At 43.4% G+C, this 27840-nt stretch overlaps 1 protein-coding gene across 4 annotated transcripts in view; it reads left to right on the top strand.

Annotated features, from left to right (window-relative positions):
• Window positions 1-27392, top strand: part of DPYS (dihydropyrimidinase) — a 50249-nt gene extending 22857 nt beyond the window's left edge. For 2 of the 4 annotated variants that reach the window (XM_030553688.1, XM_030553685.1), the window contains 5 exons: window positions 1242-1398; window positions 4373-4514; window positions 6783-6925; window positions 15824-16031; window positions 24365-27392. In XM_030553688.1, the coding sequence (XP_030409548.1) occupies window positions 1242-1398; window positions 4373-4514; window positions 6783-6925; window positions 15824-16031; window positions 24365-24457 (743 nt within the window). In that variant the 3' untranslated portion in view covers window positions 24458-27392. Of the gene's footprint in view, window positions 1-1241; window positions 1399-4372; window positions 4515-6782; window positions 6926-15823; window positions 16032-19477; window positions 19584-22998 lie in introns of all 4 variants that reach the window. The other 2 variants (XM_030553686.1, XM_030553687.1) reach the window with 2 other exon arrangements.
• The last annotated feature ends 448 nt before the right edge of the window (window positions 27393-27840 follow it).

Here is a 27840-nt window from a genome sequence, read left to right as displayed (position 1 = left end):
GGGATTGTAAAATATATTTATCTCCTTCAGAAGGATATGGAGAGGGTTAATTAATTTATGCTTGTAAAGGCTGTATATAGATATATAGAAAGTATTACTGTTTATTCCTTTAAACAGGCTGTAAGGCAGCTGCAGAGCAGAATAAAATTCTCACCCACCAGGGAAACTAGCCAGTCACACCTGGAACCATTATGATATTTTGGGCAACCCGATTTCAGTTAACCAGCTGTAATGTTACAAACTCCAAATATATTGCATCTTTGATTTCAATATTCTGTTATAGAGGGTCACCAGAACTAGGGCCTTATCAGTGAATGTGCAGTGATAATACCAGTGAAAGTCATTTAAAATTATCTGATATCATCAATGTTTTTGATAATGCTTGTTATAATTTTATTTTTCCATCGATTGTGTGATGATGTAGCCACTCTGTAATTAAGGTTGGTGCTAGCAGCTTTTAGTAATCGTTGTATTTTCAAACTCCAGTACTACCACCTTCCCCAGAAAGAAACATTCCTCCTGAAATTTCATATGATACATCTGGGTAGAATTCTCCTGTGAGGCTTGGGGTTTTTTTTGTTTTTTTGTTTTTAAAAGGCTTTTAAAGTTACAGTGATTAAAAATGTCCCTGTGGTTGACCAGAAGTTTTATTAGCTCTTTTTTAGCTCAACATCTCTCAAAAATGACTCCAAGTTAGTTTTGTTCTCTTGATTACCTGTTACACAATTGTAGTTCAGACAGTTAAAAATGTAAACTTGGAAGGTCTCTCTCTCTATCCCTATACCACTACATATTTATAATGCCAAGAAGAACAATCGTTCCAGATATATTTATCCCACTATGAAGAAACTTCCAGACCTCTGATATAATTTAATGTAACCTGGGATTATGTTCCTTTTGAAAAGTCTTCTACACACTAAGCAAACAATATAAAAAATCAATAATAGTATGTCTGACAGGAATATAATTGAAAAAGCTTTACCAAGCAACATAAGAAAACATATCAGAGGATGATCAATAACTTATTCATAATGGAGATGCTGTATTACAGTTTACATGTTGTATTCTACTGTACATTAGTGTCTAGTTTAAGATGACAGACACTATACATATTTTTTCAAACTTAAATCCACCATCTTTAGGAAGAGCAGGGAAGAGAAACTACAAAACCAGCATTTTACAGTATTTGTTGCCTTAAATACTTTTTAAAGATGATATTAACTCCGATGTTTGTTTTTCAGGGAAGGTAGTATATGGTGAGCCTATTGCTGCTAGTCTTGGCACAGATGGCACTCACTACTGGCATAAAGAATGGCATCACGCCGCAGGATATGTCATGGGACCGCCACTGAGGCCAGACCCTTCAACACCTGATTTCCTCATGAACTTACTGGTCAAGTAAGCAGACAAAAAATCAGTGACAAGTCCTGCTGTGTTGTGTATGAGACTCATTAGATGATTTATTAATGGGTCACAGCTACAGCACTTTCTGTATTCAAATAAATAAATAAAGTTGCTAGCAAATGAGTGATGGGGCAGCAAGGCTGCACGTTGACAGAAAAGGTGTAATCAGATGGCAGGATCTGTAACCACACTTTGGGATGCCCGGCTCCTTGGCTGATCCTTTTGGTTAGCAGGAGTTTGAACCCTGCATCAAACTGCTGAGTAAATTCTGCTGACTCATGGTGCCAGTTAGGGCTTGTTCACTCCAGTAGCATGACCCTTACTCAGAAGGAAGTAGGGGCAGAGACTGCGGGGTCCTGCAGGAACCCTTAGGAAACCAGCCATGAGGAGAAATCTTAAGCTGAGACTTTATTGGTGACTGAAACAACAAAAACAATGAGGAGTCCTTGTGGCACCTTAGAGACTAACAAATTTTAGTCCCTGAAAGCTTATGCTCAAATAAATTTGTTAGTCTCTAAGGTGTCACAAGGACTCCTTGTTGTTTTTGCTGATACAGACTAACAGAGCTACCACTCTGAAACCTGAAACAACAAAATAAGTCAAATCTAAAGAAAGGGATACATTTGTCATTCTACAGCATCTTCAGGTCATAGAAGATTAGGATTGGACGAGACTTCAGGAGGTCATCTAGTCCAACCCCCTGCTCAAAGAAAGACCAACCCCAACTAAATCATCCTAGCCAGGGCTTTGTCAGCTGGGCTTTAAAAACCTCTAAAGATGGAGATTCCACCACCTGTCTAGGTAACCCATTCCAATGCTTCACCACTCTCCTAGTGAAATAGTGTTTACTAATATCCAATTTATACCTCCCCCTCTGAAACTTGAGACCACTGCTCCTTGTTCTGTCATCTGCTACACCATAACAGCCTAGCTCCATCCTCTTTGGAACCCCCCTTCAGGTAGTTATCAAAATCGCCCCCCCTTCAGGCTGCTATCAAAATCGCCCTCATTCTTCTCTTCTGCAGAGTAAATAACCCCAGTTCCCGCAGCCTCTCCTCGTAAGTCATGTGTCCCAGACCCCTAATCATTTTCGTTGCCCTGTCTCCAATTTGTCCACATCATTTCTGTAGTGGGGAGCACAAAACTGGACACAGTACTCCAGATGTGGCCTCACCAGTGCCGAATAGAGGGGAATAATTACTTTCCTCAATCTGCTGGCAACACTCCTGCTAATGCAGCCCAATATGCCATTAGCCTTCTTGGCAACAAGGGCACACTGTTGACTCATATCCAGCTTTTCATCTACTGTAATCCCCAGGTGCTTTTCTGCAGAACTGTTGCTTAGCCAGTCAGTCCCCAGCCTGTAGCAGTGCATGGAATTCTTCCATCCTAAGTGCAAGGACTCTGTGCTTGTCCTTGTTGAACTTCTTCGGATTTCTTTTGGCCCAATCCTGCAATTTGCCTAGGTCACTCTGGACCCCATTCCTACCCTTCAGCTTATTTACCTCTCCCCCCAGCTTAGTTCATGTGTGAACTTGCTGAGGGTGCAAACCATCCCATCATCTAGATCATTAATGAAGATGTTGAACAAACCCGGCCCCAGGACCGACTCTTGGGGCACCCCGCTTGATACCGGCTGCCAACTAGACATCGAGAAGTTGATCACTACCCGTTGAGCCTGATGATCTAGCCAGTTTTCTATCCACCTTATAGTCCATTCATTCAATCCGTACTTCTTTAACTTGCTGGCAAGAATACTGTGGGAGACCATATCCAAAGTTTTGCTAAAGTCAAGATATATCACTTCCCCTGCTTTCCCCATATCCACAGACCCAGTTATCTCAGGAGGCAATCAGGTTGGTCAGGCCTGACTTGCCCTTGGTGACTCCATGTTGACTGTTCCTGATCACCTTCCTCTCCAACAAGTGCTTCAAAATGGATTCCTTGAGGACCTGCTGCATGATTTTTCCAGGGACTGAGGTGAGGCTGACAGGTCTGTAGTTTCCTGGATTCGCCTTCCTTTTTTTAAATATGGGCACTATATTTGCCTTTTTCCAACCATCCAGGACCTTCCCTGATTGCCATGAGTTTTCAGAGATAATGGCCAATGGCTCTGCAATCACATCAGCCAACTCCCTCAGCACCCTCGGATGCATTGCATCTGGCCCCATGGACTTGTGTATGTCCAGCTTTTCTAAATAGTCTTTAACCTGTTCTTTCACTACTGAGGGCTGCTCACCTCCTCCCCATACTGTGCTGCCCAATGCAGCAGTCTAGGAGCTGACCTTGTCTGTAAAGACCGAAGCAAAAAAAGCATTGAGCGTTTCAGCTTTTTCCACATCATCTGTTGCTCAGTTTCCTCCCCTATTCAGTAAGGGTCCCATACTTTCCCTGACCACCTTCTTGTTGCTAACATACCTGTAGAAACCCTTCCTGTTACCCTTCATATCCTTTACTCTCTGCAACTCCAGTTGTTCTTTGGCCTTCCTGATTATGCTTCTGCATGCTTGAGCAATACTTTTATACTCCTCTCTAGTCATCTGTCCAAGATGTGGGGCCTGATTCTCTTCTCATTGACACTGGTGTTTATTAGGAATAACACCGTTGAACTCCAATAACACCGGTGTAAAATTAGTATGAGAGCAGAACCAGTCCCTTTGGTTGAGGCAAAGTGGGGATGCTACCTGCACACAGAAGGCCTTTGAAATATCTAAAACAAAGCAGAGAAAAGTTGGATGCCTCCCCTGGGGTGTGGTAGGAGAGAACTTCATTGCAGAGGAGGACTGAATGTCTGTATTTGGAAGCAGTTACTCTTCATGGGGGCAAGGAACTGAACTCAGATTGGCAGGGCTAGCTGTTCTTTCAGGATGGATAGCTGGGCATGGCCAGTCAGTCTTCCCACAAGCTCTCATGTCCATAGGAGTGTGGTGGCATATTTCACTTCATGGCATATCTTGTTTCTTTATAGTGATGACCTAACTGTGACAGGGACTGATAACTGCACCTTTGACATCTGCCAGAAAGCTCTGGGGAAGGATGATTTCACTAAGATCCCTAATGGAGTGAACGGTGTAGAGGACAGGATGTCTGTCATATGGGAAAAAGGAGTGGTGAGTATTTTTTCTCATGATTAAGCTAATGTTGGAGCAGAAAAATTCACCTATACCCCCAATGAAAGCTAATGTCACTTCTTAAAAATACTAGCTTTCCAGATCCCTTAGAGTAGCTATTACGGCACCTGGTTAGATGAAGCAGGAAGGACCCAAATGCAATTTTTGGTAACACATTTTCAATTCCTATTGACTCCAGAATCCAGTGCCCTCAAAGGAGGTGCTCTGCACCTCTCAGGATCAGGCCCTTTGGACTATAAACAAAAGCTGAAAGCTAGCAGTCGCATTTTTCAAACTTTTATGACTAAAGCTAGAAATCTAAATAAGTGACCTGGCTTTCAGAAGTGTTGATTATCTACCACATGCTGGGTGAGGGGGGCACTGGAATGTAGAACACGCTGACCAATTCAGTACTATTAAAGGCTCTAGAGAACATTGGTTTAATTGAATTTTGAATTGAACTCCTTTTACCTGGTGAATCTGAATTTCTTGCTGGTAATGTACATTCAGAATATATTGATTTATCACTTAAGAAGTGCTCACCCATCTCTCTCTATTGATTGTGATCTATTTTATAAACCTGTACTTGGGATGCAAAGCAAATATGCATGTTACACACTGGGTGGTATTCTGCCCTGATTTACACTCTGTGTAATGTCAGGGGAATTCTCAAGGGTGTAAATCAGGACAGAATTTGCCTCCAGATTTACTATACAAGTGAGTCATTAAACACACATACCATTTGCTGCTTTTGAAAGTGAAACACCTTGGTCAAAGTAACTTTTCAGGAAAGATCACCAAATGGGACTTAGTCATTAAATCTCTCTCTTTTCATACTTGTAGAATTGTATGGTGATTTTTTTTATAGTTAAAACTTTCTCCTTCCAAAGCACCAGTGCAATTAACGCTGTCACAATTTCTTTCCTTTCATTTCTCTCCCCACCATAAATCTTGATTGTAGACCAGGGGTGAGCAAACTTTTTGGCCCGAGGGCCATATCTGGGTATAGAAATTGTATGGCGGGCCGTGAATGCTCACAAAATTGGGATTGGGGTGCAGGAGGGGGTGAGGGCTCTGACTGGGGGGCTGTGGATTCCGTGGTGGGCCTATAAATGAGGAGTTCGGGGTGTGGGAGGGAGCTCCGGGCTGGAACAGAGAAGGCAGCAGGGGGGCGAGGTGAGGGCTCCGGCTGGGGGTGCAGGCTCTGGGGTGGGGCTGGGGATGAGGGTTTTGAGGTGTAGCAGGGCACTCTGGGCAGGGACTGAGAGATTCGGACGGTGGGAAGGGGATCAGGGCTGGGGAAGGGGGTTGGGGCATAGGGGAGGTGTTCAGGGTGCAGGCTCTGGGTGGCGCTTAACTCAAGCAGCTCCTGGAAGCAGTGGCATGTCTCCACTCTGGCTTCTACATGCAGGTGCGGCCAGGCAGCATCCGCAGGCACCACCCCTGATCCACCCTGTGGTTCCTAGCCAATGGGAGCTGTGGGGGGGACAGAGCCAGAGGGGGGATGTGTAGGAGCCAGAGAGGAGACATGCAGCTGCTTCTGGGACCCGCTAGGAGTGGCCCCTGACCCTGCTCCCCGGCTGAAGTGCCAGAGCGGGGCAAGCTCCAGACCCCACTCCCCAGCGGGAGCTCGAGGGCCGGATTAAAACGGCTGGTGGGCTGGATCCGGCCTGCAGGCTGTAGTTTGCCCACCACTGTTCTATACGATTTAATCCAGAATGTTTACTGAGTAATACCAGTAGGGAAAAGATTTGCAGACCACCTTTCTGTGTTGCACAATTCAATATTGTCTTGCCTCCTTGTTACCCATTCACAGACCATCTTAATGTCCACCTTGTTATAATGATTCTTCTCTTGCATCTTAATACTTACTAGAGCTATCTGGAGCATGTGGCAGCTACTGGTGAAATTTAGAAGGATTATAGAGCCTTATCTAAAGTCACCTGATGTCAATGGGGTCTTTCCACTGATTTCGGTTGGCTTTGGAATCAGATCCATAGGCAGCTACTCTTTGAAGTATCACTTTTGGAAAGTTAAAAGAAAATTATTGTATCAAACTCAGCTAATGTACATTACAATGTGTGTGTCAGTGGTATTATATTCATGTTTCATTTAAACTCATCAATACAGCATAGATAGTTATTGAAAAGATTGGTGTGGTGTTGGCTGAGTGGTGTAGTGGTCTTAGCTATGTGTTTTTGATTACAGGAATTTATTTAATTCCTTCCAGACAAATGAGTGTGTTTTCTTCCATGTACTGTTTTGCAGCACAGTGGTAAAATGGATGAAAACAGATTTGTAGCTGTTACCAGCACAAATGCAGCTAAAATCTTTAACCTCTACCCGAGGAAGGGAAGAATTGCTGTGGGTTCTGATGCTGACATTGTTATTTGGGACCCAAAAGCTACAAGGTATGGTCTGAGTAATTAAATCCTGTTCATCCAGCCTTTTATGTGGGAAAAGAAATGTGAAAGCATTTTGTACTGCAATAAGTCCCCAGGGTGGGGTGAGGGCAGGTCTTATTTTAACAGCACTGTCTGCACATAAATTATTCACAGGTTATTTGGCGCTTACAGTAGTGTATCTAATCAGACGTCTTTGATGTCTAGACAGACTGTAAATGTTTTTCTGGACTGCTGACCTGATAGAAAACCAGCAAGGTTTGTACATTATACTAAATACCCCTGTGTCTGAAGAGTAAAACTAACTAATGGAGTGCTAAACTCTGTTATACAGTTCAATCACAAGGTGGCGCTGGGTGTCAAATGCTATATTTAAGCTAACCTTAGCCATACCTGGCAGAGCATTAAAAGATCTTATAGTGAACACATCTGGAGTGTATCTCTGAGAAGGAAGCTTTGTAATCCATGTAAATATGATACAGGAGCCTGACCTGCTAGTAGCAGCCAGGCAACCAACTCTATACAAGAAGTACATGACACTAACCACACTGTGACCTCTGTGTAACTATGATCCATGCTAGCTAAGTTCAGCCTCCCACCAGTGCAAGAAGGCAGGAACAGGAAACAAGCATCCCTGGCTTCCCTGTGAAGGGCCCTAGTACAATCCTAGTCCTTGAACTCAAGGAAAGTGCGAGGGCTGCTCTAGGCTAGTGCCTAGTCTAAGAGGGTGGAGCCCAGGCCTCATTCTACCCCTGCCCCTGCCCCTGCGCCAACCAGTTAAGCTAGCGTAACCCACTGGTGAGTGTATGTTATAAGTTCTTTGCTACAACAGCTTTCACCTCCAACTACAAAGGTGCCATTTTTCTGTGGGTATCTTTTCAGTCAGGAAGGCTCTGCTTCCTTATTTGGACAGATGAATTTTACGTTCAGAAAATTCATATTTTGTTTAAGATCTGATCCTGACCTGTTGCATGGGATTGGGAGATTTGCCTTTGAGTGTAACAGGAGCAGGATTGAACCCATAAAGTCGTTTGTGAGACGAGTACATTACTAAATCTATGTCTACACTAGCACTTTTTTCGGTAAAACTTCTGTCAGTCAGGAATGTGAAATAGACGTGTCCCGTCCCCCCCCCCTCCCGACTGACATAAGTTTCACCGATGGACACACCGGTGTGGACAGTGCTATGTCAGCAAGAGATGTTCTCCCACCAACATGGCTACTGCTGCTCATTGATGGGTGATGTAATTATGCTCTCTCCCCTGGGTATAGAGTGGCTACATGAGACACCTTATAGTGGAGCAGCTGTAGAGATATAGCTTTGCTACTGTAAGGTCTGTAGTGTAGGCATCGCCTAAGGGCTTGTCTACACTGGGTGTGGGAGTATCGATCTAAGATATGCAACTTCAGCTATGTGAATAGCGTAGCTGAAGTCGAAGTATCTTAGATCGATTTACCTCTGGTCCTCACGGCGCGGGATTAACATCCGCGGCTCCCTGTGTCAACTCCGCTACCGCCGCTCGTTCCAGTGGAGTTCCAGAGTCGACAGGAGTGCGTTCAGGGATCGATATATCGCGTCTAGATGAGACGCGATATATCGATCCCTGAAAAATCGATCGCTACCCGCTGATACGGCAGGTAGTCTGGACGTACCCTAAGTATATAGGTGATGCTAATTCTCACTAGTAGCATCTTTATATGTTTCACCAAAAGTCCTGAAGAGGGCACACAGAACCTACTGGAAAAATGAAGCTAGCTAACAGCCTTCAACCATTTGAAATATTATGCACAGGCAGTCTCATGAGCTTTGTTGCATTTTGGCAATGATTTGAAATTTCATAATAGCTGCATTCTTATTTATTAATAAATGTTAGATGCTGGCCCATTTGAGACAGAATCATTAGCGTCACTAACATTCCTCAGTCCAGTCCCCTTGGTAGGAAGCAACGGGGCTGCAGTTTTAAAGCACTGGATATTACTAGTGGAAAGAACTGGACAAGTGCTGATTCATAACTATGGAGAATTGAGAGTGGAGCCTGGCGGAGGAGGCCTGCAGGGGAGATTCTGACATCTCTCTGAAAGATTACCAATGGTGATGTGAGGCAGTTAAAAAAACCTACAAAATCAGCTGCGTTAGCCCTTCTGTGTAATTGCACAGTAACAGCAAGTTGGGTGGCTTTGGTGCATGCTGAGTGTTTTGCTTTGCTTTGCTTTTCTTCCTCAGGTTATAAGAATCTAGTGGATTCAGAGTGACAGCTCAGTGAGCCAGTAGCTATTGCACTTGACACAGGTTCCATTTCAAACACTCCACCAGTCTGGCCAAGACTTTCATTTTAAGGGTCCATTTCACATTGAAATTTTTGGCCTATTTCTGCAGGATTCACTAGTTATTTTTGCAGAAGAAGTGTGGTGCATAATTCTTAGTTGTGTATGTATTTAAAAACCTCAGTCTCCTAGTTGTAATGCTTTCTGCATAGCAGCAAGCAGTCTGAGCAGAGAGGTGTCAAATGGACAAACTAATTAAAAATACTAGAAAAGATGTAATAAAAATTACTTGGAAGCCCAAGGCAGCAGTAACTTATTTTCTACCAATTTAGGATTAATTTAAGCTCCTATATCTAAGTATTGATTAAACAGCACTTGGGTAGGAAAAGAACTGTAATATTATGGTATTTATGCTACATGGCATCGTCTTACAGACCCCAACACACACAGCACCCCAGTACATCCTGTACTTAAGAGCTGAGTGAAGAGTCTTAGGGAAAATGTGTGTGAGTAGCAGATGTGCAATGTTGTACTCGTTGACCTTTATTATTTTTAATTCAGGCTTTGCCCATGAATGTGCAATACATGTTTATTGAAACTCTCCCGTCACTCCTGATTGCTCTCGTTGGCTGTTGTATTGTGTGTGTGCATTTTGACAACCCAAACCCCAGTGAAACAAAAGCAATTAAATGTTACATTCCAAATGGGAGGGACAGTGGGGAGCGCACAGCAATGTGCGCATACGAACACACATACTGTCAGCTGTTGTTTCGCTAATATCTTTTAGTGCCCAAGAGACATGGACAAGTAGTGATTTAGCCCTGCAAAGACAATGGGAGCAGAGCTTCTTGCAGAGTCAGGCTTTAACGGGCTTAATCTAAAGCTCACTGAAATCAATTGGAGCCTTTATGTTGACTTCAGTAGGCTCAGGATCGGGCACTAAACGCCTATGCATTTGTCTAATGTTGGTGGACAAATCTGCACTTATTTTAAAAAAAATCTGCAGCCTGTATCTGTCATGTTTTTTGTTAGTTTTCAACCCCAGCTGCACATGGGGGAAAGCCACACAGAGTAATGACCTTTTGCCAAGAGACTGCTTGTTATTATACATAAGAAAGAGAAACACGTGTTAGCAGAGCAACTTGTGATGTCATGGTGTTCTTAACCCCTTTGAAGTATGAGCATAATTTTGAACATTTCATATATTAAATACCGGCAATTAGATACCATGGTGAAAGGTGTCTTTAAAAAACTAGGACACGTACAATTGTGTGTGAATAACTAATGTGCAATGATATTTTCAGAAGATCTTATTCTTCTCTATATACGCACACCCACTCACTCACTCAAAATCCAAAGTAGCTTTACTGAAGTCAGTATAGTTCCAGTGATGTGAGCAAGAGAAGAACCAGGCCTGATGACTTTAATAATCCTACTAAAACAAATGGCTGTGTTCATTCTGTCCCACTATGGTTGATCTCAATCTGCATTTGATAATGTCTAGCCTGGAACAAGAACCTATGTAATTAGTAACCAAAGTTGGAGTACTTAAATTCATCAGTGTACTCTCTTGTTCAGGTCTTGGATGCTTGCAATCAGATTATACCTTCCTTACATTGAGTAATTCCTTAATCCACCGGAAATCTCATTGCTCAAAACAGGACCATTTTCAGCCCCAGTAAAGATGGCAGATTTGGGCACTTAGATTGAAAATTGGCAGGAGCAGTTCAAATGCAAGTATCATTAGCTGAGCAGTCAGTATCATTCAAAGCAAATACAGGAACACTCAGAATGTTCCTGGTAATGCTGCTCAGTGATGATCTTGTCAATGATAACAACAAACACTTTGATGCAGAATTGTATTGTCATGCTCTCCGGGTCAATCAGTGCTTCTCTGGCTTCTGTTTAATCAGGTGTTCGGTCATTCTTTCTACTTGTGCATGTCCTGGGACGCTTCAACTGTTGTGGCTATTACCAGGGATTCCAAAGGGTCACACGTAACTGTGGAGGGTTTTTTTAAAATCAATCAATTAATTTATTTTCTCAAGGGCTATTAAGGAGACTGTACTTAGATCGTGCTGTACTTTCTGAAGATTAATACTCGTATTACCCTGCTGTAAAGGAGCTTTGTGGAGAGCAGCCTCTAGAAAATCCATTATGTTATCTAGTAAATTTTTATTACTGCCACTGGATTTCTTTCTTACTTGTGCCATCTCCCATGAATTTCGTGTGTCTCTTTTCGTTTAGTGACATGCCCACCTAGTGTGCCTCTGTTATAGTATGCTGAAGTACACTCATCAGGGAGGCTAAGGATTTTAGCTAGCTTCCACATCTTTCTGACACCTTTCCAGAGTTTAGTGGCTCAGTGCTAATGTATGATAGGATATGATCCCTAAGGATAATTCCATCATGGGCACTGTTACTCATCACTGTGGCAGTTGTACCCATAAAGGTACCGCAGAAGGCTGCTCACAGGGATGCACTCTGTCTATAGTTATTATTAACGCCGGCGGGTGAACTAGTTCAAAGTTTTTGGTGGGATTGATCAATATTGAGAGAATGTTCTTGAGCTTTTCCTTCCATCTCTTCCATCTCGGAGATGCGTATAACCAAGAAGATGATCTTGATACTGAAGCATGTGTATGTGTCTGTTTTCTTCTTAAAGCGTGCTAAAGAGCATCTTTTCCCTTGGGCAAAGCAGCCATTGAGAATACAGCGCATGTGAGGTATCTAATGAAAAGTCAGCTGCCACAGATTTGCTACAACACTTAAAAGCAATCACGTCCACTAAGTCTTCATGATTTACAGATCAATATGAAAGGACAACTACATGTTCTTCCAAAAAAATCGGAAAAGTATGGTAGTGCAATCACTAAGATTTTCCTGCATCTGTTTGCCTAATTAATCCTTTAAAGTACTTGATGCATGAACACTATTTAAAATGGTAAACCCTCAAGAAAACACTTATTCAAAGTCAGTCAGGTATTAAGATTTTTAGTATTGCTCTTATTAAAAATATAATTGCTCTTCTGGAAACTGATGAACATAGGGAATACCATCTTAGCTTTGTCTTTGAAAACTCTCTTTCACAAAGTAAGGCCTCTGAAATAATGTTCAGGGCTGTGTTTTCACATACATAATACTTTTTTGTACAACATGAGTGGCCAAGGCTGAAAATCTCTGGCTACTTCCAAACCATGTTCAGTAAGTGAAAATGTAAATATAAAAAATAAAAAGGCAAAATGCCCAAGTAAAACTAAAACTCAGAGAGGAAATGGAAAATGGCTAAATAAAAATGACACTCCCCATCCTATACTTAATGAGAGGCCATGTGTTAGGCCCAGGGGAAAAGAGCCAGGACATTTGAGTTCTAATCTCAGCTCTTCTGCTGACTCTGTAGCCACTTAAGGCTTGTCAGTACGGAAATAGCTGTTGCAGAATACGCTATACATAAATCATGCTAATTATTCCAGAAGATGGTGATTTTTATTCCAGAATAGAATGTCCACACAGGGAGCTATTACAGAAGAGTTATTCTGGTCCATTTCATCATTTAGACAATCCTTTCATCTCTTAGGGCAGTGATCCCCAAACTTTTTCATCTGGCGGGTGCCAGACGACACGCCATGGAGTACTGTGGAGGCAGACGAGCATCCGCCGAAATGCAGCAACATGAATAGGCATAGCCCCTGAAATGCCACATTTCAGTGGCTACACCTCTGGATGATGCAGCTTGCTGGCGGCATTTCGGTGGATATTTGTCCACCGGCCAGTACGTAGGCACAGTTAGATGCCCTGGCGGGCGCCATGGCACCTGCAGGCATCGCGTTGGGGACCCCGTATTAGGGTTCATCTATACAGCAAGTCTAATAGACCAGATTGACAGACTTGGGCTATGGCACTAAAAATAGTTATGTAGGCATTGTGGCTTGGGCTGGAGTTTGGGCTTTGAAGCCCCTCCCCTTCCTTAAGCTTCAGACCCAGAGCTCCAGCCCAAACAGTTACGCAGCTATTTTTTAGTGCCATAGCATGAGTGCAAGTCTATTGGTCTGGCCTCTGAGATTTGCAACCACTCACTGGGTAGATGTACCCAATGGTGAGCTGGAGATGGTTCAAACCGGTTCATGTGAACCGGTTGTTAAATTTTGAAGCAGTTTCAGAACCGATTGTTAACCCACTTCCCTGTGAGGGGGCGCTGCGGCTTTGATGGGCTCTGGCCGGGAAGTGATGTAATTACACCTTTGGCTGCTGGGGGCGCTGTGCTGTGGGAGCCATGTGGGCTTCCAGCTGGCCCTGGGCATGGGCCCTGTTGCTGCTGCTGCTCCCCCAACCCCTGGCCCTCGGGCTTCCGCTGCTGCCTGGTGGATCCCCAGCTGCTCTCCTGGGTATGGGCTGCGTCCCACTGCTTGGGATGCTCCGAGCATCTCTACCCGTGAGTACCCACCAACCTGCCTGCAGACAGCCCCTGTCTCCATCCCCTGCTGCACCCCTTGCCCTGCCCGCAGCCAGCCCCGCACCCGCTGCCTGCAGACAGACGCTGCCACATCCTCTGCTCTGTCTCCAGCCAACCCCTGCCACACACCCCTGCCCGAAGCCAGCCCAGCCCTGCAATCCTCTGTCTCCAGCCAGCCCCACACCTCTGCCCACAGCCAGCCCCTGCCGCACCCCCTGCCCTGTCTCCAGCCAACCCCTGCCGCACCCCCCTGCAGCCCTGTCCGAAGCCAGTCAGGCTTGCACCCCCTGCCCTGCTCACAGCCAGCCCTGCACCCCCAGCCTTGCCTGCAGCCAGCCCTGCACCCCCTGCCTGCAGACAGACCCTGCCACACCCCCTGCTCTGTCCAGCCAACCCCTGCCACACACCCCTGCCCGAAGCTAGCTGGCCTTGCACTCTGTCTCCAGCCAGCCCCGCACCTCCTGCCTACAGCCAGCCCCTGCTGCACCCCCTGCCCTGTCTCCAGCCAACCCCTGCCGCACCCCCTTGCAGCTCTGCCTGAAGCCAGCCAGCCTTGCACCCCCTGCCCTGTCCACAGCCAGCCCTGCATCCCCAGCCTTGCCTGAAGTCAGCCCTGCATCCCCTGCCCGCAGCCAGCCCCTGCCGCACTCCCTGCCCAAAGCCAGCCAGCCCCTGCTGCACCCCCTGTGGCCCTGCCCGAAGCCAGCCAGCCCCACCTCCCCCATCTCCAGCCAGCCCCGTACCCCCCTGCCTTGCGTGCAGCCAGCCCATACCTCCAGCCAGCCCCTGCCCTGCCTCCAGCCAACCTCACACCCCCCCATCTCCAGCCAACCCTGCACCCACTTGCCTCCAGCCAACCCTGCAGCCTCCTATCTCCAGCCAGCTCCACATCCCCTGCCCTGCCTGCAGCCAGTCCCACACCTCCCGCCTCTAGCTTGCCCTGCCCCGTGCCCCTGTCTGCAGCCGGCCCCACATCCACTGATGCCCTGCAGTTCCCAGAGCAGTAACCCTGCACACCTGCTTCAATGAGGGGGGAAAGGAGCAGCTGGGACCCACACATATGCACACCCTAGCGTGACCAGACAGCAAGTGTGAAAAAACGGGACGGGGTGGGAGGGGTAATAGGAGCCTATATAAGAAAAAGACCCCAAAATTGGGACTCTCCCTATAAAATCGGGACATCTGGTCACCCTTGCATACCCCAGGGAGTGGCAGAGATCCACACGTGAACCGGAGCTCATTTCTAGTTCAGGCCCATCTTTTTAAAAAAGAACTTTAGGTGGGGTTAGCATACGTCCGTATTTTCCTGGACATGTCAGGCCTTTTGGTTCTTAAATTGTCGTCCTCTCAGGAAAATATGTATGTATGGCAACCCTACTGGTACAAAAAATACATACTGTGGCACATCCCTTAAATCAGAACTTTTTATAGGGAACCGGCTGTTAAGATTTTGGCAACTCATCACTGGCCGTACCCTTAGTTCTGTCTCCTAGTCTACCCATCTATAAACTGAAGATAATAATGCTCATCTACCTCAAAGAAGTATTGTGATGTTTAATTAATATAAATTGCTTTATATCCTTGGAGGAATGATACTACAAAAGTGCAAAGTAGTATTATCATAGCCCAAGTAAAGTAACGTAGCATAGGGACGTGGTGTTGAGCTCTAGGTCACCAGTTCAAATCCAGGTCAGTCTAGCAGGGACCAATATTCGTTACCATATTCTGATTCTCCAAGGTCTTGTCTTGTTAATACTTCTCAATCTCTTACGTGCTAGAACCAAACTTTTCAAACCAGGGGTTGCGAGCTCCCTTTGGTTGAAAGGACACATTTTTTCCAGGCTGTGATTTTGAACGTAGACATATTTGTTAAATCATGAGATAAGTCCAAAAATAAGTATCTGATGTTTTTTACACTAACCTCTTTGCAGTGGAAAATTCTGCATTGAAGGCTGCAAAGTCCCTTTCATTTGAAACGCCTTTTTATCCTTTTGAAATGCAATTACTTTTCAATAAAATGTTAATGCTGTATTCTATTTTTACAGCGGCTTCCATGATCTATAGTGCAAAGCTGCAGTTTAATAATGCTGCTAAATTCTTTCCCCCTCCATTTCTTGTTGCTTTATGTTGGAGTAGAGTGTAAGAATAATAGTAATTTGTTTGGGTTTCTGTTTGTTTTGAAAACACAGGACTATATCTGCAAAGACACATCACCATGCCAACAATTTCAATATATTTGAAGGAATGATCTGCCATGGGCTCCCAGTTGTGACAATTTCAAGAGGCAAAGTGGTGTACGAAGATGGAGTTTTCAATGTCACAGCAGGAGACGGAAAATACGTTACACGTAAACCATTCCCTGAATATGTCTACAAAAGAATCAAGCAGCGGGATGAGGTTAATTTAAAAAATGCATTGCTGTAGCACATGCAATCTTTGTGCAATATGAGGAAAACTAGCTTTTTTGGGGAGGTGTGTGGGGGGAGAAGTTTCGGTTTCTATGGTTATTTCACTTGCCTTTGTGATCAAAATGTGCCCAGACTGAAGAAAGTGAACCCATAGGTTGGAGTTTTATTGCTTTTCCTCTTTTCACACACAAACACCTGGGGCTAACTCCAGTTCTCAGGTATATCAGTGTAAATTGGAGGTTGGGATCATGTGCCTTTGAAATCTTGGTTCCATTTATTGTACAGGTGGTCACACTGATCTAATCATGAAAAGCTCTGAGCTCCTGTAATCACCATTGACTTAACAGAAGTTATAGATGTTCAGCACCTCACAGAATGAGATCCTAAATTGTGAAAAAAGGATCAGCAATTTTCTAGCTCTTTCATAGTTAGATATTTGGGGATCAATCCTGCAAGGTGCTGAAGACTATAGGATTTGAGGCTCAAATAAGTAAAGAACAATCTTAACTTAAACAAGTGAGATATATTCAGCTTGGCAGGGCCTGATGAAATACCTCCCAGAATACTTAAGGAACTGATTGAAGAGATCTCTGAGTCATTAGTGATTATCTTTTTTAGAATTTATGGAGGACAGGAGAGATCCCAGAGGACTGGAAAGGGGCAAATATAGCACCTGTCTATAAAAAAGGGAATAAGGACAACTCAGGGAATTATAGACCAGTCAGCTTAACTTTGGTATCTGGAAAGATAAAAGAGCAAATAATCAATTTGTAGGCATGTAGAAGAAAATAAGAAACACTCAACATGTATTTTATCAAGAACAAATCATGTCAAACCAACTTAAAATCCTTCTTTGACAGGGTAACAACCTTGTGGATAAGGGGAAAGCAGTAGATGTGAGACAGAATCAAAAGCCTTACTAAAGTTGAGATATATCACATGACCTTCTCATAAACAAATTAGGGAACTATAGTCTAGATAAATTTACTATGAGGTGAGTGCACATCTGGTTGGAAAAGTTTACTTAGACCAGTTATCAATGGGTCACAATCAAGCAGGAATGGCATATCAAATGAGGTCTCGCAGGGAGCTGTCCTGGGTCTGGTTCTATTCCATATCTTCATAAATTATTTGGATAATGTCTTAGAGAGTACACTCATAAAGTTTGCAGACAATACCAAGCTGGGAGGGGTTGCAGGCACGTTGTAGGACCAGATTAAGCAATAGGACAAATTACCTAGGGAGGTTGTGGACTCTCAGTCATAGGAGATTTTTAAAAACAGATTAGACAAATGCTTGTCAAGAACGGTCTAGATAATCCTTAGTCCTGCCTTGGTGCAAGGGACTAGACTAGATGGCCTATCGAGGTCCCTAGAAGTTCTACAAGTCTATGATTCTATGATCCAGCAATGCAGTTCCAGTAGTGGGACTACACATATGTTTAAAGTTAAGCATGTGCTTAATGCTTTGCTGGATCAAACTGATGCTCAGCATTTTCCATGATCAAGTTCTCAGTGTCTAAATTACTAAAGGAGGAAATCTGTGAAATACTTAGATTAACTATTTTATGCCTGTTCACTGGTCATGAGAAATATTTTTGCTGCTTTAGCACTGCTGACTCAGGAGGAGGAAGGGGAGATTTCAAAAACACCTAAGTGAAGTGTCCTTCTAAAGCACTTAGGTGCTTTTGAAAATCCTGCCCTGAATCAGTAATATTCATAACACTTTCTTAGCACTGAAACAGATCAACATCTGTGTGAGCTTTTTGCTGCTTGAAATGCTTCCAAACCAATTAATTGGGTATATTGTTTGCTCCTGTACTTCCCTCTTGCTGGCCTGATGAAATATATGTGCCAAAGGTTAAGTGGGCGTCTCTCTCTCTCTCTTTCCTAACTGACTTCCTCTCTGTAAACACATTTCCTGTAGGAATTGGTAGCCTGCCTGCGAATTAACATACATAATACAAATAGGGTTACAAAATGCTTTTTTCTCTCTGCCAACCTCCTAAAAACATATATTCTTTTTGCTGAGAATTAAAAGAAGATTACGGTTTATTTAGCTTCACAAATGAAAAAGAAGGCCTGGATCATATACCGTTCTTATATAGATTGTATAGATTGGTGTAAATTGGGTAAAATGGAGCTATCCCGATGTACACCAAATGAGGATCTGACCCAGAGTATTCTTGATTCTTTGCCCGATATTTGCCCTGAAATCATTTAAACATCTCCCTAGGTTCTTTTATAAATTATGTTCCCCTTTCAATGTTTATAAGAATTTTGTGTTGGGAACCCCTGCTTTACATAATGCATCTATATATTGTACTTTCTCAACCATTCCTAAAGTAGTCAAGCTTTTTCCATAGCTCTGCTTAACAACTGTTACCTTTGGTCCAATCCTGTGAGGTGCTGAGCATCACCTGCAAGGTGTTGTTTGCCCTGAATTCCACTGATTTCATTAGAAGCTAGAAGCATTCAGCACTTTGCAAGCCAGGGCACTTTATTACTAGTACTCTGTCTTCGTTGTTTATCTTTGGCTCTGGAGGTTTCTAATGCAAAATAAATGACATTTAATGCTAATGGTAGTTTACTACTGAAACATTTTCTGGAGCCATATTACACCAGCAAATACACAGGATGTTCATCTACACGTCTAGGACAGGTCCATGATTTATTTAATACATAATGAGAGGCTCATTTAGCAGGTCTCCACAGCAGTGCTGAGCCTTGGTATCAGAACACCATTACATCCAGATTCTGGTATTATGGCTAAACCAGCCACCCACACATGGGATTGAGATTAATTGTGGCACTAGAAAAACAAAAGAACAAAACTATACTGTATGTATTTTTCAGAGGCAAATTCACAACTGAGCTAAGAACAGACTTGGCAGTCACAGGATTTCTGAAACTACAGTAACTGTGCCACTTTACATTTCCCATCAGAAAGAACTAGGGAGAATTTTCCCTAAACAAAACATGAAGAGCAAATGTCTTTACAAGCGACTTCAACCAAACCTGAACTCTTTCTGACAGGAGCTAGAAATGCTGTAGGGGTGGTGTGCAGATCTACAGGGCAGGGGACATCTTGCACCCACTTGTTTTGCCTGTAGTCAGAACAACATTGACAAGTTACTGAGAGAGTCCCCAACACTCTAGGTCCTGTTTAGATTAAGGGCTGGGAGTGGTAGGGGAGTGACTGTAAAATGAGATGGGAGAAGGCCAACTGTTCCTAAAAATGGCTTCAACAGCACTTAAGGGAATAAGCCAACCAACCCCAATTAAAGGTTGATAGGAGTTGAGTGTCAGACTCTCTTGGGCACTTTGAAATACTGTAGGTTGGGAGCTAGGACATAACAGGCTTCTATTTCGGTTGAGTGCAATTTGCAAATGCAGAAGGAAACAAATAAGAAAGAACTGAACTGTTCTCTGATAGGTTTGCCAGCCTGTCCCTGTTGAGCGAGCACCATATGGAGAAGTGGGCTCAGTACAGTCCAGCAGGGGAGGAAAATAGACATATCCCTAAAGCGTGGCTCTCCCAGGTAACTCTTTCCTACTTTCCTTTCTGAAAATATGCAGAACAAATATTGCAACCCCTCTTGTATGTGACAGGTTTGTGTGGGCTGAACACTCCTGGAGAGTGATGAAATCATATGGCAGGTTCTATAGCCCATGCTTGGGAGAGCTCTTGCTGATGAAAGCACCAAACAGAGGAAATCCTATGGGATAACTGAGCTGGAGCCTGGATGAATTCAGTGCTTGAATGAAACTTGAATCTGAGGAACAAGGAAAAAGTTGAGCCAAGTCCATTGCTGAGATAACACCCCTTTTTAAGGGAGCTATATCTGAGGCCCTGGCTACACTTAATGGGGATTGACGCTGCTGCGATGGATGCAGTGGAGTCGATTTAGCGGGTCTTCGCAGAGCGCTCTCTGGTCAACTCCGGTACTCCACCAGAACGAGAGCATCTCCCATTGATACAGCGTGGTGTAGGCACTGCGGTAAATTAACCTACAGTACATCAATTCCAGCTACGTTATTCATGTAGCTGGAGTAGCATAACTTAGGTTGACTTACCCCAGTAGAATCCTAGAATCCTAGAATATCAGAGTGGGAAGGGACTCAGGAGGTCATTTAGTCCAATCCCCTGCTCAAAGCAGGACCAATTCCCAACTAAATCATCCCAGCTAGGGCTTTGTCAAGCCTGACCTTAAAAACCTCTAAGGAAGGAGAGTCCACCACCTCCCTAGGTAACCCATTCCAGTGCTCCACCATTCTCTGAGTGAAAAGGTTTTTCCTACTATCAAACCTAAACCTCCCCCACTGCAACTTGAGACCATTACTCCTTGTTCTGTCATCGGGTACCACTGAAAACAGTCTAGATCCATCCTCTTTGGAACCCCTTTCAGGTAGTTGAAAGTAGCTATCAAATCCTTTCTTGTTCTTCTCTTCTGCAGACTAAACAATCCCAGTGCCCTCAGCCTCTCCTCATAAGTCATGTGCTCCAGCCCCGCAATCATTTTTGTTGCTCTCCGCTGGACTCTTTCCAATTTTTCCACATCCTTCTTGTAGTGTGGGGCCCAAAACTGGACATACTCCAGATGAGGCCTCACCAATGTCGAATAGAGGGGAATGATCACATCCCTCGATCTGCTGGCAATGCCCCTACTTATACAGCCCAAAATGCCATTAGCCTTCTTGGCAACAAGGGCACACTGTTCACTCATATCCAGCTTCTCGTCTACTGTAGCCCCTAGGTCCTTTTCTGCAGAACTGCTGCCTAGCCATTCGGTCCCTAGTCTGTAGCAGTGAATGGGATTCTTCCATCCTAAGTGCAGAACTCTGCACTTGTCCTTGTTGAACCTCATCAGATTTCTTTTGGCCCAGTCCTCTAATTTGTCTAAGTCCCTCTGTATCTTATCCCTACCCTCCAGCGTATCTACCACTCCTCCAAGTTTAGTGTCATCATTCTACAGTAGTGTAGAAAAGGTCTGAGAGAGCAAAAGGAGCAGTAACAAAATCTGAACACAGAATGGCTCAAAATCCAACACAGAATTTTACAGAAAATTTTGAAATAACTTGATGTTTTTTAGTGAAATTAGCTTAAAAAAAAAAAGAATGTTACCAGCACCTCGCCCCGTTTCATAATCAATACACTCGCCAACAGGGCCGGCTCCAGGCACCAGCGCAGCAAGCAGGTGCTTGGGGCAGCCAACGGAGAGGGGCGGCACATCTGGCTCTTTGGTGGAGGGTCCCTCAGTCCCTGCCGCCGAATTGCCGCTGGAAAACGAAGCGGCGGCGGTAGAGCTGCTGCCAAAGTTCTGCCGATCGTGGCTTTTTTTTTTTTTTTTGCTGCTTGGGGCCAGCCCTGTTTTCCAAGAGCTATAATATTTCTGGCAAGCACATAAACATCTGTCAGAAAGAGACAGATGAGCTCCATGTCAGAAGATAGAAGACAGAAGAAAGGAGTTAATATCAGCTGACTGACTGTATGATAATAAGGCAGTGCAACCCCAGGACAGAGCAGGAATTTTCTTTAGCCCCAGTTCTGTTTCTTACTCAGTGTGTGACTTAGTGCAAGTCATTTAATTTGTCTGTCTCAGTTTCCCCATATATTCAAAAGGCATAAGGAGGCCCTACCTATCTAATGGGTAAGTTTGTGTATAAAATGCTTTGGTGAGTGAAGGCACTGTGTAGTTGCCAAGTATTAATTATGATGATATACATTTCATACTCTTTAGTAAGCATGCTAAGTGGAAACACTTGTACAATGTGCATTAGTAAAGTGAGTTGCATTAACCAAGTTACCACACCTTAGTATCTAAGTTACAGTTCTTTTTGTTATTCCCTATTCTAAACAGAGCAATGCAGGTTTATTTCAGATACTGCTTGTGGCAACTGTTGGTAAATGTCAGGTTTTTTTGGTGGTGACTACTACAGCCCTACTTCAGCACCTCAAGGAAGATGGGCTCCACTAGAAGAGTATTGGTGACATATTTTCTTTCCTACAGAAAAATGCCATTAAGTGTTTAAGAAGCAGAAGAGATCGACTCAGAAATAATTTTTTAAAAAGTTATAGTTTCACTAAACAGTAACGAGGGGGCGAAATGACCACAAACAACAAGTGTGTGAACAGGGGTGGCTCCAGGCACCAGCATGCCAAGCGCATGCCTGGGGCGGCAAGCTGTAGGGGGTGCCCTGCCGGTCGCTGCGAGGGCGGCAGGCAGGGTTGCCTTCGGCAGCATGCCTGCCGAGGGTCCGCTGGTCCTGAGGCTTCAGTGGACCTCCTGCAGGCAAGCTGTCAAATCCGCGAGACCGGGGACCTCCTGCAGGCAAGCCGCCGAAGGCAACCTGCCTGCCGTGCTTGGGGCAGCAAAATACGTAGAGCCACCCCTGTGTGTGAAAGATGTATGCCCCATGGCAGGGGAATAATTGAAGAAGGGCCAGGCACATAGGAGTCATCAGATGAAAGTAAGCAAAGGAAAACTTAGGCTGAACATTGGGGGAGAAATTTGCTAATAGTGAGGTCTGCTAGCCTGTGGAACAGTATCCCAAGGGACAGGGAACAAGCTCCATTACTTGCCTCACGTAAAACGCAGCTATAGAAGGCACTAATGAATCAATATACTGCTGGGAGCAAACCTGCAATGGCAGGATTATGAACTTATCTTTTCTATCTTTAATTTCTGTGATTCTGTGAACGTCTCCAGCAGTGTGAATCTTCAACCAGAGCAACAATGAACAGCATGTTATTTGTTTTCCTCTGTCATAACAGAGTGAGCTCTTGTAACAGAGAGCAACAAAGGCTAAAGCTGCAACAGAGCAAGGGAGCTGTAATCATTCTTTCCAGTTCTTAGTGCTCTCCCTCTGTTATTACCACTTTGGGAGACAAATGGCAAAGTAGCGAGTCTGTCTTTTGAAAGATTGTATCATATTGTCTTTCTTGTTTCTCTGTAGATAAAGCCAGATGAAAATGATCCTGCTTGCCCCATCTAAGCAATGCATTCTGGTGCCCATCGTGAGCAAGTCCAGTATCAACTTTTGAAGAGCCAAAATTTACCAGCTGCAAAAATAGGCACTACAGATCTTAATATGCTTTAATGAGGGAATGTTGTCATTCTGGTAATTGCTTTGAAGGAATTTAGTTAATTGAACCAAACATTTATAACAGCAGAGTAACATAAAAAGCAAAGCTATGTTAACACGACAGCTACTCTGCAAAGTCTTAAACTTTGACTGCTGGGATGGTATTTCTTCACATTTTACTTTTTAAAAACATCACGTAGTCTAGCAAAATAATAAGGCAATACGTTCCTTTCTAGGGCTTAAACACAAGTTTTATTTATTCTTGCCCCATAAAGCCACCATAGATTAAGTCTAATTATCTTGCTCACAGATTCACAGATTAAGACTCACAAGGGACCATTATAATTGTCTGGTCTGACCTTCTGCACAACACAAGCCACAAATCTCACCCAGTAGCTCCTGAATCTAGTTCAACAGCTTGTGGTTGAATTACAGCATATCTTTTGGAAAGACACCCAATCTTGCTATCAAGTGCTGTTCTTGGTTCCTCCTTCCTGGAAGAAGTTAGATACTGCAAGAGATAATTCTGATCTAGTAGTGCTACCTCTGTGCCAAAAGAGGATGGTGGTCCTCCTGGGGCTCTATTCCAACCAGTCTGCTCAGGTGCTTCTTTTATCCCCTCTCCGAGGCTAATCTAGGCAGTGAGAAAACCGGTGGTGATCCTACAAATCTGCCAGCATTACCCAGCTGCACTAGCTCTGCCCAATGACACACACTACGCATAGAGAAGCATGGATACAGGATGCAATAAAAGTTTAATGGGGCAACTTGGCCCAGAGTATATTTGCAATAACTAGAGCTGATTTTTAAAAAAGCTTCAAAATTTAATTTTTTTGCAATACTTTCAATTTTGCAGGGTTTGAAACAGACCTATTTTTCAATTTGTTTTTATTCAAAATCATTGAGTTTTCTCATGGACCAAAAACTGGGTTTTTGATAAAGGAAATGTTAACAAAACTCAGTGTTTCCTGGAGTCTGTCTCTTTAAAAAAAAAAAAAAAAAGAGAGAGATAAACTTCTCATTTGTTAAATTTCAGCCTATTTTTTGGGAGGTAACTATATTCCCAGAAGGACTATGTTACTGCTAATATCATGGTTCTATCATTGTGTGTGTATTCTGTTGTTATGTAAGCAGCCAAAAGCAGGGCCTTTGCTACACATCAACCCTGTTTTGTGTGTGGTTTTCTTTTTTTTTTTTTTTAACTGAATGTTCCCCTGTATTGTCCCTTATTTGACAGCAGTTGCTGGGAAAGTATGTGCTGCAGAAAGCTTGGGAGAGTGGTGAACCCAGAAAACCTTCTGTCATGCATGGAGCCACTGGGGACCAGTAGAAGCTTTCATGAGTGCAGGAAGATTTTTCTCCCCACCCTGCTTCCATGTATGGACTAAGCAGGAGCGAAAGTCAGCTCAGAGGCTGATGGTGTTTGCCACCCATCTATGAATACGGCAGCTTTAATAGAGGTACAAAAGAGGCATGGTAGGGGCTGTGCTGCTAGATCTGACAGCTAAGAATCCTGACTTCTGCTATAAAAACAGTCCCTGAGTCACTTACTAGCTTCTGTGAAAATAAGCTCTTGCTAGGCCTATCAGGTCCTATGCCTGTGGATAGCAATGTAGAGATCTCTAAGCAGGGTAGTCAATAGGGACATTCAGGAGGAACTAAGATGGATTCCCACTACTCAGACATGTTTTGAGATGGCAGCGGCAGCAGGGCAGTATTGCTGAAATGTTTGTTATAACTCTCTTCACCTCTGATGAGTGGAAACTTCAAACGTGTAGAACCTGCAGATTCTTGCAGTCTGCCCCACTCTTTGGGTCCTGCTGTCAGTTACAGAGCCACTGTATTTTCTTATTAACATCTTTTGCTATTTGGGTGGAGGACAGAAGTGTGGAAAGATGGCCAGAGGGAATAGGAGAAGCTAAACCTTTGCATGTAAAAATAGTAATTTGCGTTGATAGGCTGCCTTTCATCCAAGGCTCTAAAAGCCTCACACCACATACATGTGAGGCAGGTAGATCTCATTACACTGATTGTATGATTCTGGGATCTGTGAATGTTCAACACCTCTGCACATCAGGCGACTGTCTAAGCTAATTAAATAAAGAGTTGATCTCAAGTTTAAAAGTGTTGGCCTTGGTGACTTGCCCAAGGTGACAGTCAAACAGCGACTCTGTGATAATCAAAACTAGAACCTGGGAGTCAAGACTGTCAGTCAGCTGGATAGCATAAGTATGCCCAGAATTTTCAAACATCCTTTGGGCTCAGGAGTTGTCTGAAGGTGGCCTTGCTGAGTTCAGAAGGCTGCAAATCATTACAGGAATTGTTAGTGATTTTTCCAAAAACAGATGTTTTCACACTGTGATACAGACAGTAGCTTTATGAGTTATATAAAAAAATGTATGGAAACTGAGCTCTCTAAACCATGAAAGTATATTATCAGTGAAAAACATATAATCTTTGTAGGCTCCCTGCACACATTTTTGTGGCAGAAAAAATAAGGAACCTACATTTCATAGCTTTACCACAAAACTTCCCCTTTCTATTTGGATTTCTTCAGCTTTATGCCAGAGTTTGTACTCCTTACAGGGAGGAGTCCTTGGGTTGTTTGTCATTAATGAAGGGATGAGATTTCTATGAATTTATATATGTTTTAAATGTAATTAGCTTTCTAACTAATGTATAGATTTCATCATGAATACCAAACTGTGCTTTTATTCACTGACTATAACTGGGTTATGAAACATTACAATTTTCAGAATTTTTGTTATTTTAAACAATTTGGTAAATTCTATATGAATCTGCAAAATGCCAGTCAATCCAAATTTGCATGTTTTTTTTGTTTTTTTTTTAATGAAGAAAAAACCTTTCACCAGGCTCTACTCCCGATACATTGATTTCATAGGCATCAGCAGTGAGAGAATTCCGGGTCTCCTGCTCTTAAAGTAGGTAACCCCTATGACTTGAACTAAAGGAGAATCTCCACTGACAATTGTCATATTATGGTGTATATCTTTTCAGACCACCGAGGGCAGTTCTGATATTACATATCCAGTGGACGGAAGTTGGTCACAAGGACATTAGGCAGTACATTACATACTTTCTACTCCTTTATAGCCTATTATGATCCCCTCATTAAGGTAACACCCTGACTCACAGGCTTATTTTAATAACCGCAAATTAATTTGTTTACCCTGATTTTTAGAACTTTGCAAAATTCAGAGATTCCAAGGCCATAAGAGACCATTGTGATCATCTAGTCGAACCTCCTGTATAACACAGGCTATAGAGCTTTCCCCAAATAATTCCTAGAGCAGCATATCTTTTAGAAAAAACAATCAAATTATTTGTAAAAATTGTTAGTGATGATACAGAATCCACCATGAGCCTTGGTACATTATTCCAGTGATCAAATACTTTCACTGTTAACAAAATATGCCTTATTTCCAGTCTGAATCTGTCTAGCTTCAATGTCTAGCCATTGGATGTTTATAATGTAAAACAAAACTGGAGGCTTTTTATAATGTTTAATTTCTTAGCATATAACTGCCTCTGGGCAATTTAGACTGTACTGAAAACAAAGTGAGTTAGCATGTCACAATATTTGCAAGGCAGGAGCAGAGTAAGAGCCCAGTGTAAGCCCTGCATCCTCACATCTACAAGACCTAGCCCACCCACACAAAATTCAGCAACAACACTAACAGAGAAACAAAGACTTTAGCCTGGCCTTCAAGGAAGTCAAAGCTGGAGTGTGGCATATTTAGTAGTGAGGGGAGAGCTATACAGACTCAGACCATTGATGGTTAATGCCCTTCTGAATCCCCGTTCCCCTCACCTAAATCATGCCAGTCTCAAGAGTCAATAAACAATCAGGTCAGCTTTTCATTAATTTTGTAAACAGTAATTGATTTGATTTGGGGATTTTTCACAGTAAACTAAGCGCCTTCCTTACTGACAAAGGGTGTCTGAAAAGGGAAGCTGAGTGCTGGAGCATCAGGTGAAAGAGAAGGGAAGGATGAATCAAAGGGAAAATCCAGCCGTCTGGTTCATTCTTTCTGTCTGAGTCTTGGCTGTGTGAGCTGTACTTCTGGGACTCACTATGAGAGAGAGGATGGAGTGGGTGGTCACAAGCAGCAGTGAGAGAAATGCTAGGAAGTAAATCCATTAACAATTGGCTGCAAATAAATAAAGCCCTTAATTTCACATTTACACTGAGTGAATCAATGTTGAGTTGAAAGAAAAAAATAATGTCTTGCATTCGGAAAAACTAAAACAAAAAGGCTGGTGGCTGGTGGGGGGACTAATGCAACTTGGACAATCTGTCAAAGCAGAGGTAAAATCCACCAAAACAAACAGGAAAACAGCCAGGGAAGAGCCGAGGGATGGGGGAGAAAATATACTGTTCTGTGTTGTTTGGAAATGTAAGGGAGAGAAAGAGCAAGAGGTGAGAGAGAAACAGTCTCTGGAAGCAGGACAGCCCCAGAACAGTACTGTGGTGGGGAAAGTGGCATAAAAACATAGGGCCAGATTCTGTCACCAGTACTCACATGGTATGGTACTTTCTTCCTTGGGTAATCAATTGGAAATGAATGGGACTAACCATGAAGTAAGATACAACCCAGTGTGAGTATGGATAACAAAATCTGACTCTTGGAGAGCTAGATCTCATGCGCCTACAGTCATGATTCACCCTCATAGTTTATATCTTGAGCTCTC

This window comes from Gopherus evgoodei, chromosome 2, assembly GCF_007399415.2.
Source record: "Gopherus evgoodei ecotype Sinaloan lineage chromosome 2, rGopEvg1_v1.p, whole genome shotgun sequence".
Lineage (NCBI taxonomy): Eukaryota > Metazoa > Chordata > Testudines > Testudinidae > Gopherus > Gopherus evgoodei.
The sequence above is the reverse complement of the archived record's forward strand: the minus strand, read 5'-3'. Positions and strand labels throughout refer to the sequence as shown.